Raw genomic sequence first — 16,431 nt, 5'->3', positions numbered from 1 at the left:
GCTCCCACTCACACTGGTAGATGTGGAGGAAGGTCTCGCTGAGCTTGTTGGTGAACAGGGGCTCGGGCAGGTCCCGGAAGAACTGCTTCACCATGTCCGCCACATCGTATGCCGACTGCTCCTCGTAGCTGACGTTGTCGGGGAAGCTCTCGTTCATCTGCCGCAGGGCCTGGATCCTGGACTTCACGCCCGATTTTCGAAAGAGGCCCACCTGAAACGGGTCCCAGGGGCGTGTGAGCGAGGCCCCCTTGGTCCCCGGACATTCTCCCCCCGAGACAGTCACCGCGGGAGTGACAGGGAGACCCCGGACCAGGGCCGGGGGAGCAGCAACTGCAGCCGCACCAGCAGACGGTGATCGACCAGTTCAGGGCAGGGTGGGGGCCTGGGTGGGGGCCGGGGGCAGGGGCCGAGCACTGACTCCTCTCCCATGAAACGAAGACACGGGGACGTCCCACCTCAGAGGCCTCAGCGAGAACACACGTGTGACTCTGCTTGGCCACCCGCAATGTCTCAGAACACGGTACGTGTTGTTCTTTTACTCATTCATTCAGCCAGTAGTAACCACCCCCCCCCCCCCCCCCCCGGAATGTGCCAGGCGTGCCTACGGTCCCTGGCATCGTGAGTGGGCGGGCCAGACAAAATTCCCTGCCCGCTCGTGTTCCCCCTCGGTGGGGACCTGGAGAGAGTTCTGTCAGATGAAGGTCAGGGGGGTCCCAGATCAGAAACCAGACCCAGTGTCCCTTGGGGCAGGGGAGATTCACAGGGAACACGCTCAGGGAGCAAAATAACACCATAAGCGTGCATTCCGATTTAAGAGCCTCGTTTGCTTTTCGCTTTTCCGAATTCCTGTAACACGCGCCGTGGGTGTTTCTCATGTGACGCCTGGCACCCCCCCGGGGCTGCCTGGTGAGTTGCTGTGTGCCCAGCTCTGGCTCTGGCAAGAAAGCTCCCTGGGTGGCTTTTCTCCCGACGTCAAGTCAAGACATTGTCTCATGCCTCTTTCATCCCCAAGGCTTAGACTCTTTCCCCACTTAACAGATGCACGCAGCAATAAGGCACCAAAGACAGGAGGCCCCGATAGGGGTCGGGGGGGGCCCTGGCAGGAGCCAGATCCCTGCAGGTTGCACCCTGGGCCCTGCACACTCCAGGGGTACCCGGACCCCAGGGACCCCTGGTTTACTATGAATTAGGATATTTGCTATTTTTAAATGCCTACAGGACATCGCGTTGCTCAATATTCAGCCTTTCAAACCTCAACCTCCACTTCCCTCATTCCCTAAGGGCTTGGAGGCTGGCCCACTTTTGAAAGCAAGGGGGGAACATTCCCAAGAGGTGAGACAGGTGAGCCGAGGCCCCACCTCCCTAGACCCGGGGAAGCGTGCCAGGTGCTCTCACGGCCGCTCTGCGTGCCAGGCGGGCCTCTGCCCAAGTTCAGGTGTCGCTGGAGAGCTCTTGTGGCTGCTGCTAATTCTTTTAAATTGCAGTAAGGGGAGAATTCCAAGCAATTAGAGAATACCGAGGGTTTTGTGTGTGTCAGCTGAACGGGTAGTGGGGGGAATTATACCCCGCTCCTCTCTGTGGCAACAGAGTTCTAATCACCCCGTCTCCGGGTTCCCCGGCTCATCACCCTAATTCCACAGGCCAGGCTACTCAGTCGGGCATGTCACTGAACACATCAGCTGCTCCCACTTCTATGCTTCAAGTTCGGCACGTCTAGCTTGGCTGGCACAGCTCAGTGGATTGAGCACGGGCTGCGAACCAAAGTGTCGCAGGTTCAATTCCCAGTCAGGGCACATGTTTGGGTTGCAGGCCACAGCCCCCAGCAACTGCACATTGATGTTTCTCTCTCTCTCTCCCCCCCTCCCTTCCCTCTCTAAAAATAAATAAATAAAATCTTTAAAAAAAAGTTTGGCACGTCTAGAAAATGCAACACGTGGCCACACACAGGTGACTCTCCAAGAAGAACATAAGAACCCTCTGGCAACTACTCCAACGTTCATCGAAGTGCATGAGGTGAAACCATGTACTGTCAAAAGAAAACTTCAGGATGTCAACTGATGAAGAACAACCATCCTGAATAACCATCTCAACTAGCTGAAGGGGCATCTTATAGCCACGGGTTTACGGAAGAGGCCACATTGAGACTCTCCAGATGGGTTGCCAAGGGCCAGGCACAGCCTCCGACACGGGCCCGTGTCACAGCTCCCCCCGGGAGGCCCCAGGACCCACACACCCAGCAGCCAGCTTCGGGCAGCATCAGAGCGGGACCCACTTCACGTCACAAGCGGCATCTCCAAAGGGAGACCTCTGCAGACCCCGCTGAGGTGAACTCCGCTTGGTGTGCTCGGCACCTGCATGACGTCTCACACGCCATGGTCGGGGCTGATTCTCACAGCCAGCCAGCCTGAGAGTCAGTCCCATGCACGGATCAGCCAATAGCATTCAAGACTCAATGAGAACAGGAGGGCTTACATGACCCATACAAGGGACAGTCCTAGAGCGCCCAACTCAGGTGATCAAGGAGATGGTGCCATTGGGTCCCACAGGACACCTACTGCATGAGGCCATGCCATGAAACCTGGGAGTCATAGAAGTTCTATGTAGTACATAGAAATAAACACAAAGAGGCAGCCAAAATACGGGCTAGAACAAATATTCCAAAGTTCATATGGAACCACAAAAGACCCAGAGCAGCCACAGCAATCTTGAGAAGGAAGAACAAAGCTAGAGGAATCGTGCTACCTGATATTAAACTATGCTACAAGGCTATAGTAATCCAAACAGCATGGCACTGGCATAAAAACAGACATATAGATCACTGGAACAGAATACAGAGCCTAGAGATAAACCTATGCCTTTATAGTCAATTAGTATTTGACAAGGGAGACAAAAACATACAATGGGGTAAAGACAGTCTATTTAATAAATGGTGTTCAGAAAATTGGATACATGCAGAAAAAAATTGAACTAGACCACCTTCTTACACCACACACATGAATAAACTCAAAATGGACTAAAGACTTAAATGTAAGACTGAAAGCCATAAAAATCCTAGAAGGAAACATAGGCAGTGAAATCTCAGACATCTGTCATAGCAATATTTTTTTCTGATATATCACTCTGGGCAAGAGAAACAAACACACAGAAAAAAGAATGAGACTACATTAAACTAAAACGGTTTTGCACAGCAAAGAAAACCATCAACAGAATGAAAAGACAACCGACTGAATGAAAGAACATGTTCCCCGTGATACAGCTGATAGGGGCTCAACATCCGGAGTTTAGAAAACTCAACACCAGAACAAACAAACAATCTAATTAAGAAATGGGCAGAGGACGTGAATAGGCAGTTCCCCAAGAGGACATATAGAGGGCCAATAGATATACAAAAGAATGTTCAATGTCACTAATTATCAGAGAAATGCACATTAAAATCACAATGAGGTATCACCTGTCAGAATGGCCATCATCAGTAAGTCAACAAACAACAAGTGCTAGCGAGGACGTGGAGAAGAGGGGACCCTCGTGCACTGAGGGTGGGAAAGTAGACTGGGGCAGCCTCTGTGAAACACAGTATGGAGTTTTCTCAAAAAAATTAAAAATGGAACTGCCTTAATGTCACTCCTGGAAATATATCCAAAGAAAACCGAAACACTAATTTGAAAGAATATATGTACCCCTATGTTCACTGCAGCATCTTTTACAATAGCCGAGATTTGGAAGCAGCCCAAGTACCTTTAGTAGGTGAGTGGATGAAAAAGCTGTGGTCCATGTACACAATGGGATGCTAATTGGCCGTAAAGAGAATGAAATCCTACAAATTCCGTGACAACATGGACGGACCTAGAAGGTGTTAGGCTAAGTGAAATGTCCCCTGCACACAGGACGTCCAAGTTTCTTGGGATGGCGGAGCGGCCCTCAGACCAGAGTGCAGCCCTGGGCGGTGTGGTGACCGAGTGCCCATAACCATCTCTTCTTAGGAAAATTTTCAGAGCAGTGACACAATGAGTATTTTTGGCTAAATTTTGTTTTCCAAGAAAAAAATGGAGACCTAGAGAAACACATTTAAAATCCGTTGCCTCCTTGAGCGCCCTGGGACCCCCCAACCCCGGGAGGGGGCTGCCCCAGACCCCTGGGCTTCTCTGAGGAAGACCCAAGCAGCCCGCACTGCGTTTCTGGGCCCCCCCCTGTCTGTGGAGAATACACAGCCACCCAGGGCCACGAGCTTGGTTTACTGCTCTGTGGTCCCTGTTTTGAAGTTCTTAATGGATGCGCAAGGACTGTCAGGGTGTCCCACGCCCGACGACCTTCAAACCTGTCCTCCAAGGGGAAGAGTGGGGGTCGGCAACGGAGATTCATTCTGTAAGCCCCCGCTTTGCCCTCGAGCCGTCATTTCAGGGGCGAAAGGAGGCAGGATGAGTGCTTCTTGGGTCCAGGCTGCCATTCTCCTCTCCCTTGTCTTCCACCCAACAACTCGGCTGCGACAGGGCGGCACTCCGGTAAAGCGGGGTGAAAGGGTAGCAGCGGGGAGTGTGACACAGCAGCAGGGGCAGAGGGCACTTGTGAAGTGTCCTCCCCGCGTCAGTGGGCTTGTAAAGCTGGCCGCTCCACTGGGAGAGGCCGGGCGTGAGTGTTCGGATTTCCTCTCGACGACGTGCCAGCGCCCCCTCGGTGCCCGCTGTGGGCTAATCATCCTCTCGGTGGTGCGTGCCGTCTGTCAGGAGTCCCGTTCCCTCTGCTGCTGCAGACACGGGCTCCGCTACTGAAGAAAGGCCGGTTTTGTTCAGAGAGAGAGCGGTCCCGAGGACGGGGTGTGGTGGCTCTGAGGCGGAGCCCTGCAGGGCCAGCCTCCCCCGCAGGGAGCTCGGGTGTCTCAGCAGCCGCAGGGCTCGTCCTCCTGGGCACAGCTGATCGAGGGCAGGACTAGAAGCTCGGCCAACAGAGCAAGGCTGCTCTCACACTCCGCTCTGTCTGAGGACAAATGGGTCACCACCGAGGGCTCCACGTCCCTATCTCACCGGCAGCCGGCTGCAAGGGCGAGGACAGACACACTGTGCGTGGCCGCACACGCACCGCTCTGCACTCGGGAGCGTGGGAGGCGAGCCGCGGGCCAGGTTTCGGGACTGCTGTCCTGACAGGGGTGCTCGGCGTCAAGGGAAGGGCCCAGCTCACGCAGGAAGCCTCCTGCCCTGTGGTTAGGGAGAAGCTTCCGGAGGGTCCCAGACGGTGGTGCAAGGGGGAACAACGACACTGGGAGGCAGCCTGGTGACCGGCCACGGCTGGTTTAGAGGAAGCACATGATTCTGAGACGCCCCTCTCTGCTACGCCCCTGGGGCTGAGCTGCCACGACCCTGGGCTGACCCGAGTCTCCTCAGGTCACAGGAGGTGCCGCCGGTGAAGAAAGACCGCGCATCTAGGGCTACGGCCCCTCCTTCCTTGGGACTCCGGCCGCCCCTTGCATTTTTGACGCCTTCGCTTTTATTCGCTCGTGCTTGCTCTGAAGTCCCCAGGCCAGCCTTCCTGTTGGCCACGGTCCCCGTCGATTCTCCGTCTGTTTCTCTCGTTCTCCCCGGGTCCCTTCCTGTAACCCCCTCCTTCTGCCCAGGGGCCTGGTGGGTGTCCGCTTTCCACACTCCGCAGTGACAGGGGGAGGGACGCGCGTGCGGAAGCCTCTGCCAGGGCCGAGCGCCTCCCGTGGCCGAGGTGGTGACGGTGACGTCCCCTTGACAGCTCGAGGATTCTTCTTCCTTTTGACCAATGCGAGGGAGGGGGGCCTTATGCATGCCGGGTGCATCGAGAACCAGTGTTTATGTCATAAATCGGTGTTTATGAGCCTTTCCTACCAAAGTGTGCTGGCGTTCTTCTGGGTTTAAGCAGCAGCGACAGGGCTGGCACAGAGCCCGGGAACAGACCATGAGTGGGGACCGGGGGGGGGCGGTGCCCACGCATGGTCCTCCCCTCCGCTCACAGGCCTTTTGCTTCAAACAGGAGCCTGGGCCCGACAGCAGTGGGGGGACTGGTGCTGCGTGTCATTCAGGACCCACGGGGGGCAGGGCCGGGTCCCAGTCGGTGCGGGGACCGTGCGGGGCCCAGCGCAGCGGTGTCATCGGTCACCCGTCCCTACCCCATGTTGCTCAAGGGAGAATTAATCCAAGGTGACTTCCTAGACAGTGATCTCCAAATACAGAAAGATGCCATCGAGTTGAGGAAAATAGGTGAGAAAATTAGAGCGAAAGGAAGATACAGACAGAAAAGAGCAGCTGAAACTAGGGACGAAGTGGACACGCTACACTCCCACCCCCGATCACACACGTTTCCCACGAGCAGCACCCACCGGTGGCAGACCACGTGGGGAGAGGCCACGTGCGGAGCTGCACGAGTCTGGTGCACTCGGTGTAAACGAGAGCCCGGGGGTCCAAAATCAGTGTGGTGCCCGCAGGGGCTGGCGCCAGGGAGACCCTTTCATTCTGGCCAGGGACACGGCGTGACGTCACGGCCGACGTCACCCACACCGTCCTGGCAGTGAATTTGTCCATGAGTTGTGGAGGGCCCCTTCTCAGAGTGCCCCTCAGCTCTGCACCGGGCATCCCCGCCCCCAAGCCCACCGGGAACCAGCGACTCCAACGGCAGGCGGGGGAGGGTGGGGGTTAAAAACTTGGACTCTGAAGCCGGGCAGGTTTCCGAGCCGTCCCAGCCCCACCGCTGCTCCCGGAGAGATAACACCCCCCGGGGGCGGTGGGGTGCATGGAGACAAGGCATGCGAAACACTCAGAATGGTCCCTGAGCATGCTGGGCACTCAAGGAAGGTTCTTCTTATCGGACCAACGGCACAGGTGGCCTGAATTTCCTTCAGGCACTCCTGAGCAAGCGCTGTGCTCTCCTAGGGAGCCTCGGCTGATGAGCATTAGCCGACCACTCATTGGAGCGCACGGAACAAAACATTGTCTGAGCCTGGTGAAATGCCGAGCCGAAGATTTTAAGAGCATCGGCCAGGAGGGAGGATGAGTCTTAACGGATCTTTACAAAGATTAAGAAGCTTGGAAAGCTTCTCCCTCCACACAGCACAACCTTCACTGTGCCCTCACAAACCAACAGAAGTACGAGCGAGACCACAAAGTCCTCAGCCCCAGGGCTTGGCAGCGGCGACACTTTCAGGACCGTGCACAGAGGTTACAGGGGCCTTTCCGAATATTCACCCGTGCCCACCTCTCCAGAGAGCTTCCTCGGGAAAATACCCGCAGGTCGCCTGCTTTTGATGAGTGTGCGCTTTTGGTAAAAGCTGTGAAAGTTAAAAAAGCAAAATAAAAACACAAAAAGGTCAAGTAACCAGAGTCACTGGTTTGCTCTGTCGGGATGGTCTTTGCAAGTCCCTCAGTTCCCGACAAGTGGTCTGCCGCCGCCCTTCCTTCCCAGAAACAATGGCCAAGCTATCACGGCAGCTTCTCAGAACGCAACAGCCGTCCCCACAACAGCAAAAGCAGCCACAGCTCCCTCTCTCCACGAGGCCCCCTGAGAAATGTGGAAACACAGATCTCGGCCCTTCTCTGGCATCAGACGGAAAAGTCACCCCCACCCTGTTCCCCTGAAAACACGTCTCTGATTCGTCCGGAGCACACCCTCATGCTACGTGCGATCTCAGAGTCAGGGCTGACGTGAGCGGCCGCGGCCAGCACCTCTGAGGTCTGGCAGCTCCGCTCGGGCCTGGCCACGGAGCCCCAGGCCACGGGGAGATCCATAACACCTGCGGGTCACCTGAGGGTTCCGTCCCGGTATGAAAGAGGACACTGAACTAAAGCCACCGCAGATGAGTCACCCGAAAACGCCCCCGATGCTCAAGGTCACAATTGATCAAGTGGCAACACGGCTCTTGCTTTGGAAAGAATGTCTGAGAAGCTAACGGGTGTTAACTTGGAGGAGCGAAGGCGTGGCCTGTGAGCCGCAGGATGGGGTGCCCCGGGCCCAGTCACAGTCCACCGTCGTGGTGGTCCCCACCAAACAGTGCTGGACATGGCCAACCACCTCCGCACAGCTCGTGGGGCTTGAGCCTCTCAATCGGCTCTACCAGAGGCGGGGGCGTGTGATTTAGCTGATGTGGTTTTCACCGTTGACGCGCACACTTAAGAAAAGTAGTAAATAAACTTGTCGTTGCGTTACGTTTTCTCGGTCCTGGTGCTGCTTCAAAAAAAAAAAAAAGAAAGACTAAAGGGACAGATCAAAAACCAATTCTTAAAAAAAAATTAACTGGGGCTAGAAGGGAGGCTGTGGGGTCAAGGACAGCAGGGGGACAACAGTTGAAGAGGAGACGCAGCGTGCAGTCTCCAGGGAACGGGAAGTGGACGTTACCGCTGTGAACCAGTCACAGGAACTTGGTGCAGTCACCCCGGGGCGTCACTCCGGGTGCCCCGCAGGAAACGCCCTCAAACAGCTGGACCAGGGCGAGGCCTGGCCCGATGAAACGCTGACTGAGGCGGGCACCTGCGCCTTCTCCTTTGGGCGGCGCCTGTCCTGCCTGACCCGGGACGGCTCTGACCCTGCCCGGCATTTCCTCGCTCCAGCCCGCTCTCGGGGTGCCCGCCCCCCCGTACCTGGTCCAGGCAGTTGCTGCGCAGATACCTCAGGGCTTGCTGGATGCTCTGCGGCAGCGGCTGCCCCGTCCTCTGCACGTGTACGATGAGGGGGACGCCAAAGACGGTCCTGTCTTTGTAATCCGGCACCTTCATCCTCTTCATGAACTTGGGGACTGACCTGGAATTCACAGGGAACGGGTCAGCAAGCCTCTGGGGAGGGAAGGGGGGGGTGCCCGGTGGGGTGAGGCGGCAAAAGCCAAGCAAGAGGGGAAGCCAAGCTTTGTCTGGAATACCCGGCAGGCCAGGGGGTTCACCGTTTCTCCCTGAATTAACCACAGGACTCGGAAGGAGGACCACGAGGCCTGGCCTGCGTCAGAACTCGAGCTGTTACACAGCGCGAGCTTCGTCAGCAGATGGGTTTGGGACCCAAGGCAAGCGTGCGATGTGCTAGTTTAACCGTCACTTACACACCTCTGAAGGCATGGACACTTAAAAGTCCCAACAGGACAAAATGAAACACACTGACAAATTACGAGCAGAAGAAGTAGTTTGGTCGGTCTGGGGGAGACACGAGGGCAGGAAAGGTGAAAAGCGTTTCTTGGCCGTGACTTTTCTGCCGCCCACTGCACTTTTGAGGGGAAATGTTACGACACAGGCCCGTGTTCATTTGCTCACGCAACTTGCAACTTTCTAAATTACTTCTACGGAAGCCGTGCCAATCCTTCTACGCAGGTAATATACGCCGCAGGACAACTAGCGACACGTTCTATGTGTTTTCGAACCCACCAAGTCGTCTAAAACAGGTCCGCATCCAAGTTCCAACACCTGTTTGGTTCACTCCCTGGTGGGAAGCGTGTGCTGCCTAGTCTTGCTTTGACTGGCCAGGGGAGTAAAAAAAAGCAGGCGTGTGCATGAAGAGTGCAACGCTCTTTGCCGTGTGGAACTCTGCACGGGCCCGAAGGTGCAGGGGACAGAGGTTTCCCCGTGAGAAACTGCCAGAATTACTTCACGGCAAGTTTCTTTCTAATTCTCCTGTCCCCCGTCCGTCACCCTCCCCTTGTCTTTTGTCCTTCTCGGAGCCCGACCGGCCTCCCTGGCCCCCAGCAGGTTGCTGCACACACGCCCTGTGTCCGCAGGTGACATCGGTCCAGCTGAGGCGGACCGCGACGCAGAGCTTGGGGTGTCGCATTTAGGAGGTCACAGCCCGGGAGCTTCAGAAATCAGCCAGCAAACCCTGAGGCTTCCACCACCTCGGGCTTAGCTCCCGCCCACGGGAGGCCCCGCCCCCTGCCTGGCTCCGCCCCGCGCCTGGCCCCGCCCCACCCCGCCCCGGGGAGGGCGCTACGCACCAGGTCCAGCCGTGCCTGCTGGACATGGAGTGCTTCTCCATGATGGCCGTCAGGCGCAGCAGGGACACGCGCTGCAGCAGGCTCAGCTGCCCGGCGCTCAGGTGGCTGATGTGCAGCGAGGCCGTGGAGGGCTGCGGCTGGTGCGAGAGCTGGAAACTGTCCCACCGGAGTCGCCTGTGCCGGGGAGAAGCCGTCACCATGGGGACGCGCCGTCGCTACGGGGATGCGACGCCCCGACACCCAGCATGGTACTGATCGGCAAGTAGCTCATCGGGAGAGGTTCCGAGCCAAGAAAGTCGCCAAGCAAATGGGACGGGAGACACAGATGTATGTATGGAAGAGGCCCAGGAAATGGTTTTTTCCAAGCCTGACACATCAGGATAAGTTGTTCTCCGTGTCATTAGGAGGTTTACATAAGGCATATTACATTCTCTTTTCATTCCTCATGTGTTCCCAAAGTGCTGAAAGCAGCTGAGTGTGTGTGTGTGTGTGTGAGAGAGAGAGAGAGAGAGGGAGAGAGGGAGAGAGACAGAAAGTGTTTGGGAACCCCAGAATACCTGGCCCTGGCCCGGCAGAAGTAACGCCCTCCAGGGTGGCTGGTGGGGGACGTGAACATCTCACACGGGAAGGACAGCAATTTGAACGTGTCACCTAAAGTGTCCTGTAGTGTGCTGGAGTGTGGTATTGCTATGTTGCAGAATGACGTGCTTATGATTTTGTGACAAAGGATTTGGTACAGATTACCAGCTCATGCACCAGGGGTGTTATTTGTGGCGGCCCCCCCTGTATTTTCATGTTGTCATCTTGTCTCTGCATTTGAACTCCCGTTCACTGTCGAGAGGGAGCCCAAAGGTGACGGGCACAGAGGCGGCACTCCTCAGGTGGTGACACGTCTGTGAGTCCCCAGAGGCGTCACAGCATCCACGAGAGATGCACAGCATCATCACTTCCTACCAGTGACGCCCACTCAGGGCCACTGCCTAGGGTGCTTTGGCAACGGTCTCTACACAGCAGTTTGCAACTGGCATTTTGAAGCCAAAATAAACTTACAAAGCACCCACTCGAGATCTCAGAACTCCCTCCTACAATTACATTGAAACCGTGTAACCTGCGGGGTGGAGAAATTTTAATGAACACTGTTAAAGGTCACGGGAAGCACTTGGGTGCCGGCACCGGGTGCCTGTCATCAGCGATTACCAAGCACGGGCCTTCGCACACGAGCCCCGTTTTTTGGAATAAAACTAAGATCGAGACAGAGATGTGAGGCAACACTGATTCAACCACCGCTTAACTGGACGGAAGACAGACTTCCGGCCCAACAATTCCCACCCGCACAGATTGCTGACGGTGGGCTCGGGCATTCGGCACGTGCTCCGTGCACACGTGGCAGACAAGTAAACAGCCCATGATTGTTACCAAGTGGATTAGGAATCATTTCACAACACGGTGCCACCAACCTGTTGGGCCTGGTCAGAGAGGCCCCGACCCCAGAATCCCTCCTGTCTCGGGCCCCGGGGGCCTCCGACCCGTTCAGCGATGTGCCGTCCCTGTCCGCGTCGCTGGGCGTGGTCTGGCCCTCGGAGACGGAGCTGCCCTCGAAGTCCAGGGCAATCTGGTGCGGCTGCGGCGGGAAGGGGCACGAGCCCGGCTTCCCCAGCGCGGCGGTGCCCCTGGCGTGCGGCTCCGGCAGCAGGTCCTTGGACCAGTCGTCCACCACCTCCTGCAGCCCGTTGACCTGCAGCAGGATGTCGTCCAGGTGAGGGAAGAGGTCCTCTCTCCCCAGGTCCAGCAGGTCTCCCGTGCTGGCGTACAGGTGGGAGCCGGGGACGTTGTCGTAGATGCTGACTCGGCTGGCCCTGTGGCAGGACGCCATGAGCCCGGGCTCCCGGGCCCCAGGGCCCTGCTGCCCGCCGCCCAGGGCGACGCCGCCGGCCCTCCAGTTCACCCCGTTGCTGCCGTCCGTGGGCGAGAGGCTCTCGATGGACAGTGCCTTGGGGAACGTGCCGGGCTTGTGGTCCTTCGGCACGTGCACGACCAAGTTCTCCTGGGAGTGGAAGGCGTGCGTGTGGTTCTGGTCGGTGGTGCCCCGCGGCAGCGCTGTGCCGGCCAGCACGTCCAGGTCCTCCAGGTACATGCCCCCGCGCTTGTGCGCCTCCTGGCACTTGCGCTCCTTGGGGCTGGGCGTGCGCAGGCCGCCGCCGCCGCCGCCGCCGTGCTCCGAGGGGCTGCTCTCGCCGCTCCGCAGGCCGCAGCCGGGGCCCCCTGCGGGCCAGGCGGCCAGGGCCGGGCTCTGGACGTCTCCGTTTGGTATCTGGACACGCTGCATGGCCTTGAAGGACTCGGGCTCCTGCTGTAGGACGGGCCCGCTGATCACCAAGCCCCCCGTCCGCCCTGGCCCCTTGGGCCGCCCCTGGGCGCCTTTCCCTCGGAGCGTCTCCACGCGTTTCAGAAAGGACTTGGCCCGGGTCCGGCCGGGTTTCTCATTCTTCGCGTGGAAGGGGTAGCTGGGCATGTCTCTGGGGGACCGCGGGAGGCTGGGGCTGAGCACCGCGGCGTCCAGCATGGCCGGGCCGTCGGAGCAGCACTGGCCGGCGCAGGGGAAGGCCTCCCGGCCGGCGCTGCCTCCGCTGCTCTCGCTGTGGACGGAGCAGACCTCGGGCTCGCTCAGGTCGGTGAGCACGCTCTCACTGCTGGCGGTGTTGCGCATCCTCACGTCCCCCGGCGAGCCGCCACGGTCGCCCCCCGGAAGCAGCGTGTGCAGGTCGTCCACACGAGACCAGCGCCGGCTGGTTCTTTGGAAAGTCCATTTGTTGCTGATGCAGAGGTCTTCCTCGTCCGAGTCGTCGCCCTGGAAGACACCAAGGACAGCGCGTGTGTTGGCCGGTGATTCAGATGGCACGGGGCGTTGGGGGGGCAGGGGCGTGGCCGGCCCACCCCACTCCCTTCCCTCCGTGTCACAGGCACCCTCGGGGTTCTGGGGGCCCCCTCACCGGGCCCTCCCACGGTCCCGCACCGTCCCGCCCGCCCTGCTCCTCCCTGGTGGCTGGAGGGTCCCCTCCCAACCTGCCCAGCCTCCTTCCTTTCGGTTCTCACGCAGCTTCTGCGTCGTGCCTTCCTCCCAAGAGGCTGTCCTTGACTGATCACAAAGAAGGTGTAATTACCGTCTGACTAGACAGTCTAAATCTGAAACATCTGTGGTCTCTCTTTCACACAGACTTAATCCTGCCGCGAAAGGCACTCAGTTTTCCCCTGAAACCTCCTCCCGGAGCCCCAGGTCCCTGTCTCCGGCTTCCCTCTTCCAAACCTCCGAGTCCCTGCATCTGGAAGCGAGGGCTCCTTCCCTCCGCCTCCCCAGCCTGATCCGGACTGTCTACTCCCCGTGTAAACGGACAGCAGAACCCCCTACGGAATTCCCGCAGCGGAATCCCGGAGATCGCTAGTGCAGGAGGGTCCCGCTGGGCCAGCCTTCTCGTTTCCAGTCAGTTCTGAGTCCGAGGGCCTTGGGCCGGACACGCATCTCGGGGCTGCCCCGGTCCCCACCGCTTTGCTGGTTTACACTCTGCTCCCCACCCATCCCGCCTGTCTGGGTTCTGTCTGAATTCGCAGCCCCTGGGGGACGAGAGGCTGGTTCCCTGAGGCCAGAGGTGGCCTTGCTGACCTTTTCGAATCCCTCCAGTTCAGTACAGATCGTGGCCTGAAGCACCTAAACAATAATTTCCTTCTGAGATGAATCATCAGTTCCTTCCTCCTCCTCAGCTGTGTGTGTTCCCAGGGCCCAGCTCCGATGCTTCTCAAATCTGTTCCCTCCTTTGTGTCTTCACCGCCCCCACTCCCTTGGTTTCGGCCCTCGGCACCCCTCCCTGGGTCTGCCACAGTCAGAACCCCCAGTGCCCTCCCCATCAGACTGGCTTCCCACGGTGCAATCCAGTATGACCACGTGACCTCCCAGCTCAGAAGCCGTCAGTGTCCCGTGGCCTTCCTAACAGCACGTGGTGTGGCACCATCCCCTCTCACCGGGACTACATCATTTTGGCTGTTCTTCCCAATTCCCCTCCACTCTGGCCCCCGGAGGGACCACAGCTGCCCCCTAACACCCAGCTCCGTTCGGGGTTTGAGCCTCGAAGGGCAGTCAGTACGTGGCCCACCGCGGAGAAAGTCCTTTGCTGACCGCCCCAGACAATGACCACACGGTCCCCTGCACGCCTGCGGCATTTGGACTCGACCTGTATTTAGCATCTGCTCTGGTAATGACCACGCCCCTGTCACATACACACGCCCGTTCTCGGCCACTGCAGGGGAGCCCTGAGGCTCACAGGCCGGGTTTGTGAGGCTGCTGCCCTCCCAGAGCCAACCTCAGAGCAACGGCTCAGCACAGTTTTGTTTGTTGAATTTATTTTATTTCTTTCTGTCATCTGGTTCTGAGACCCAAGGGCCAGGGGTGCCAGGTAAGAGCTTTTGTGACTGCACCTATGCGGCTCACTCTTTCCGAAGCTTCTACCACTCATAAAGCAGGCCCTGGACCCTGGGGGTGCTGAGGGGCTGCGACAGGGTGTTCGTCCTGCGGTCGCTCGCTGGGGACTGTTTGTTTAGTGGCTGTTTCCCAGCGTTTGTGCAGCTGCTTGTCTACTGGCTGTCCGACCGAGGCTGCCCATCTGTCTGTGTACATGCCCAACGCCCACCCCCACCCCCCCGCCCCGACTTGGCAATGGATTCTACGTTCGAGGGGAAGCGAAGAGCGGCCCAGCCCAGGACAGTTGGGGATTCCCCATTCTTCATTTATTTCTCAAAAATCTAGATTCATTCGGGTCAGATTAAGTGACCAACTCGGACATTCAAGTACAAGGTGGAAGCAAGGACAAAAGCAACGTACTGGCAAAGAATTCCGCAGCTCTGGGCTCTCGGTGGGAAATTAGCTTTGCGTTTAAAAAAAAAAAAAGGTTGTGTAAGGCTTTGGCGAAAGAGTTTACAAAGTTGTACGAGTGGGAAAAAGGCAGACTCTAGGAGGATGACTCAGAATTATACTTTCTTTGTAGCATTTTCTGCCTTCTCTACCACCCTTTGCCCTGTGATTGATACGATACACCCCCGACATCTGCGGCCACTGTGTACCCGGCACCGCGGGAGGTGGGAGTTCGAGTTCTGGATTTTCACGTCGCATTTCAGGAAACCGGTGAGGGAAGTTCCTATTAGATAGGCGTCCTGAAAAAAGCCCTTTTAGCAAATAGCTTTTGAGAAAGCAAGAGAAAGACACGCTTTTAAAGGAATTATACATATTTTAAAATAGAAGCCACAGTATGTCGCGTGGGGTCCCTGGAGTTGGGCCCCCGCTCAGTGACTGACGCTGGGAAAGCCCGTGCTGGTCGGATGGGGACACCTATGATTTGGCTGAGAGGAGAGGCCGGGCGGGGCACCCAGCACCGGGAACGGACCCCCCCCCCCCCCCCCCCCCCCCCCCCGTCTGCCAGGCTCTGAGAGCTTAGTGCCCCGGCTCTGGGCAGCAGGAAGGGGTTTGCCCCCCGACACAGGCCCATGAAAAGGGGTGAGCTGCCGGGCAAACAGGCAACCGGGCCAAGAAGCTTTTTTCAGTATTTAGAGTGCTTGAACGCAAACAAACACAAACAAACACCCAAACCAACAACAGACAAAACCAAAACGAACAGGGAAAAAAACTCATTCCCCTTTAGCACCTTCTTCTTCCTCAGAGTATGTCCCCGAGGGTGGTGCCGGGATTCCGCGTCTTTGTTTCCCTCTGTTGCAGGGTCTTTCTAACTGCGGGTAGTGGAACGCAATGAGGAACACAGTTTCTGCCACAGCTCGAGGCACACACAGAAAGTATTCTAAATAAATAATTAATACTAGAGTTATCCTTGTTTAGACGCTGACAGTTTTTATTACAATATAATCGACAGACAATATCATATCAGTTCCGAGTGTACAACGTAGTGATTCGGTATTTACACACTTTGCAACCGGGTCACCAGCAGCTCGGTAGCCACCTGTCACTGCGCACAGTGACGATGATGCTTATCGCTGCCTTCTTTCCCCCCGCCACACATCACTCCCCCACGGCCTGCTTGCTTTCTCGCTGAAGTTTGTAGTTCTTATTCCGCTCCTGTCCGGCAGCTGTCAGTCTGTTCTCTGCATCTCCGAGTCTGTTTCTGGTTTGTTTATTTTGTTTTGTTTTTTTAAAATTCTACATAGAAGTGAAATCATATGGTACTTGTCTTTGTCTGACTTATTTCACTGAGCTGTACTCTGACATTTTATCATCTAGTTCAGCCTGTTTCCTTTTCAGAAAAATGTTGTTTGTGACCCATCACATTTATTTAACAACCCGTTCACGGGCCATGGTTCACACTATGAGAAACACGCTGCACTAGAATTTCACTTTTATACACTCAGGGCCCAGCAGACTGCCAGGCACGCAGCAGAACCCCGCCCATAATTGTGGAGTGTTTTTATTGGCTAAGAGGGGATCAGATTTCATCCATGTAATCATTTTTTTCAGGCTAAAA

The 16,431-nt window shown here is 57.0% G+C and overlaps 1 protein-coding gene across 6 annotated transcripts in view; it reads right to left on the bottom strand.

The window, feature by feature from the left end:
• STARD13 (StAR related lipid transfer domain containing 13) overlaps positions 1–16,431 on the bottom strand; it is a 225,446-nt gene that overhangs the window by 7,220 nt on the left and 201,795 nt on the right. For all 6 annotated transcript variants that reach the window (XM_036011194.1, XM_036011195.1, XM_036011197.1 and 3 more), the window contains exons 5-8: positions 11,374–12,764; positions 9,917–10,090; positions 8,586–8,745; positions 13–211 (exon numbers count right to left, since the gene is read on the bottom strand). In XM_036011194.1, coding sequence (XP_035867087.1) covers positions 13–211; positions 8,586–8,745; positions 9,917–10,090; positions 11,374–12,764 — 1,924 coding nt within the window. The remainder of the gene's footprint in view (positions 1–12; positions 212–8,585; positions 8,746–9,916; positions 10,091–11,373; positions 12,765–16,431) is intronic.

This window comes from Phyllostomus discolor, chromosome 11 (assembly GCF_004126475.2).
Source record: "Phyllostomus discolor isolate MPI-MPIP mPhyDis1 chromosome 11, mPhyDis1.pri.v3, whole genome shotgun sequence".
Lineage (NCBI taxonomy): Eukaryota > Metazoa > Chordata > Mammalia > Chiroptera > Phyllostomidae > Phyllostomus > Phyllostomus discolor.
The sequence above is the reverse complement of the archived record's forward strand: the minus strand, read 5'-3'. Positions and strand labels throughout refer to the sequence as shown.